At 34.3% G+C, this 2719-nt stretch overlaps 1 protein-coding gene across 1 annotated transcript in view; it reads left to right on the forward strand.

Annotated features, from left to right (window-relative positions):
• The first annotated feature begins 357 nt into the window (after positions 1-357).
• Positions 358-2719, forward strand: part of LOC107739189 (pre-mRNA-processing factor 17-like) — a 7138-nt gene continuing 4776 nt past the window's right edge. Inside the window, exons 1-3 of the mRNA XM_016551215.1 lie at positions 358-740; positions 1309-1395; positions 1850-1979. Of these exons, the coding sequence (XP_016406701.1) occupies positions 555-740; positions 1309-1395; positions 1850-1979 (403 nt within the window). The 5' untranslated portion in view covers positions 358-554. The remainder of the gene's footprint in view (positions 741-1308; positions 1396-1849; positions 1980-2719) is intronic.

Genomic DNA, 2719 nt, shown 5'->3' on the forward strand with positions numbered 1-2719 from the left:
GTGTGTGAGTGTGTGTGTGTGTGTGTGAGAGTGTGTGTGTGTGTGTGAGAGTGTGAGTATGAGTGTGTGTGTGTGAGAGTGTGAGTGAGTATGTGTGTGTGTGTGTGTGTGTGTGTGTGTGTGTATATGTGTTTTTTCTTTTACATTTATATTACTTATTTAAATATGCCAGATTTGATTTATTTTCATTTAAGGTTTAGTTATTTTAGTACATCAAGTTAAATTAAAAGTATTTTACATTTCATTTTATTTCAGTTAACTTTTTTTTAATTCAAGTAACAAAAATGTTTTATATTTAATTGAGAAGAAAAGATGTAGGATAAGTGCGCGGTTTCCTCTCAGGATGCGTCCTAAAAGATAAAAACTTCTAATTACGTCACGACAATAACTGCGCTCCCTTGAATTCAATTTCAGAGATATAAAAATGTTATTCAACATTTATATCGATTTAAATTATACACATGTGTTATAACATCCATTTTAAGAGTACGAATTAATTCTCAAACAGTCTTCATCTGTGAGGACCCGCTCGCGAAAGACCCACAACAGCCAAGATGGCGGCGGCGGCGGCGGCTTTCCTCGTTTCTTACGGCAGCGACTCAGATTCGGAAAACGAGTCTAAATCCGGTACCAGTCCTCAGAAAGTCGACCCAGACGCGCTAGCTCATCTTCAGCCGTTAAAATCCGGCAGCGTAACGTCGGTAGCCGTGCTGAATTCCGCGCCCGAAGTCGCCGTGAAGGTAAACAAGAAACGCGCCGCTTACCATCACGAATGTTAGCATCAAACAAACCTCAAAATACTGCACTACAGTAGCTTTTTAATGACATTCAAATGATTTTTAAGTGAACTATAGTTTGATAAACGCTGACACGTTTATGTATTTACTCTGTAGGAAAAAAACAGTCGAGTAAAATGTGGTTATTTTGGCTGTTCTGTTCACTCGATCAATATGTGGCCCTGGACCACAACACTAGTCATAAGGGTAAATCAGCTGAAAGCTGAATAAATAAACTTTCCATTGATGTATGGTTTGTTAGGATCGGACAATATTTGGCTGAGATACAACTATTTAAAAAACTGGAATCTGAGGGTGCAAAAAAATCTAAATATTGAGAAAATCATCTTTAAAGTTGTTCAAATGAAGTTCTTAGCAATGCATATTACTAATCAAAAATTAAGTTTTGATATATTTACGGTAGGACATTTACAAAATATCTTCATGGAACATGATCTTTACTTAATATCCTAATGATTCCAGGGTCACATATAACAAGTAAAATCCTGTTTTCTGTTTTTGTGTTTGTCAGGAAGATGTTGAGACCGGGGTTCATCTTGATCCAGCACTCAAAGAAGTCACTTACAACCCCACATATGAAACCATGTTTGCTCCGCAGGTGACTTGATATAGCTGTTTGTCTAGACTGATGGATGCATATTGTGTATAATGTAGAGGTCGACCGATAGTGGATTTTGCCGATACCGATAGCTAGGTTGGACCACACTGGCCGATACCGATTAATTAACCGATAGTTTTAAAATTGATACTGAACAAAATCTAAAATAGTGCTTTATTAACAAAAACAGTACTGAACCACTAGTAGTAGTAGTAAAAAAAAAAAAATAGTAATAGTAAATGTTGAAATTAACACTCTCTAACAAGGAACAATACTTACACAGCTTTCATTAATCTTAATGCTACAAATGGACTCTTATTTTAAAGTGTTACCATTTCATTTCAACAGTCATGCTTAAAGATGCACATCTTTAAATATATACACAAAGGCTATAGCATTAAAATTAGTGTGATATGAGCGTCTTATTTACATCAGTTCTCTCATCTCATTGCAGTTTGGACCAGAAAACCCGTTCAGATCGCAGCAGATGGCCGCTCCGAGAAACATGCTGTCTGGTTACGCTGAACCGGCTCATGTCAACGACTTCATGTTTGAGCAACAGAGGAGAACGTTCTCTACATTTGGTGAGATATACATTATTGTTACTTGTGTACAAGTTTTTGAACGGTAAGATTTTTTTTTTATATATATATATAAAGAAGCCTCTTCTGCTTATCAAAAGCCTGCATTTATTTGAGCCAGAGTACAGCAAAAACAGTAAAATTGTGAAATATTTTTACTATTTAAAATAACTGTTTTCTCTTTGAATATATTTTAAAATGTAATTTATTTCTGTGATGCGCAGCTGTATTTTCAGCATCATTACTCCAGTCTTCAGTGTCACATGATCCTTCAGAAATCATTCTAATATTCTGATTTGCTGCTCAAAAAAACATTTATTATTATTATTTTGAAAACCGTGGAGTAGGATTTTTTCTGTTTTTTTGATGAATAGAAAGTTCAGAAGAACAGCGTTTATCTGAAATAGAAATCGTTTGTAACATTATAAATCTCTTTATCATCACTTTTGATCAATTTAAAGCATCATCGCTAAATAAAAGTATTTCTTTCTCCCAAAAAAAAAAATTATACTGACTCCAAGCTTTTGTATGGTAGAGTGTATAATGTTACAAAAGCTTTTTATTTCAGATAAATGCTGATCTTTATATTCATCAAAGAATCCTAGAATCCCGAAAAAAAAACTGTTTTAAATATTGAAAATAATAATAATAATCAGGAATGTTTCTTGAGCAGCAAATCAGCATATTAGAATGATTTCTGAAGATCATGTGACACTGAAGACTGGAGTAATGATGCTGAAAAT

Source organism: Sinocyclocheilus rhinocerous, unplaced genomic scaffold (genome assembly GCF_001515625.1).
Source record: "Sinocyclocheilus rhinocerous isolate Xijiao unplaced genomic scaffold, SAMN03320098_v1.1 scaffold555, whole genome shotgun sequence".
In the NCBI taxonomy this organism is placed as follows: domain Eukaryota; kingdom Metazoa; phylum Chordata; class Actinopteri; order Cypriniformes; family Cyprinidae; genus Sinocyclocheilus; species Sinocyclocheilus rhinocerous.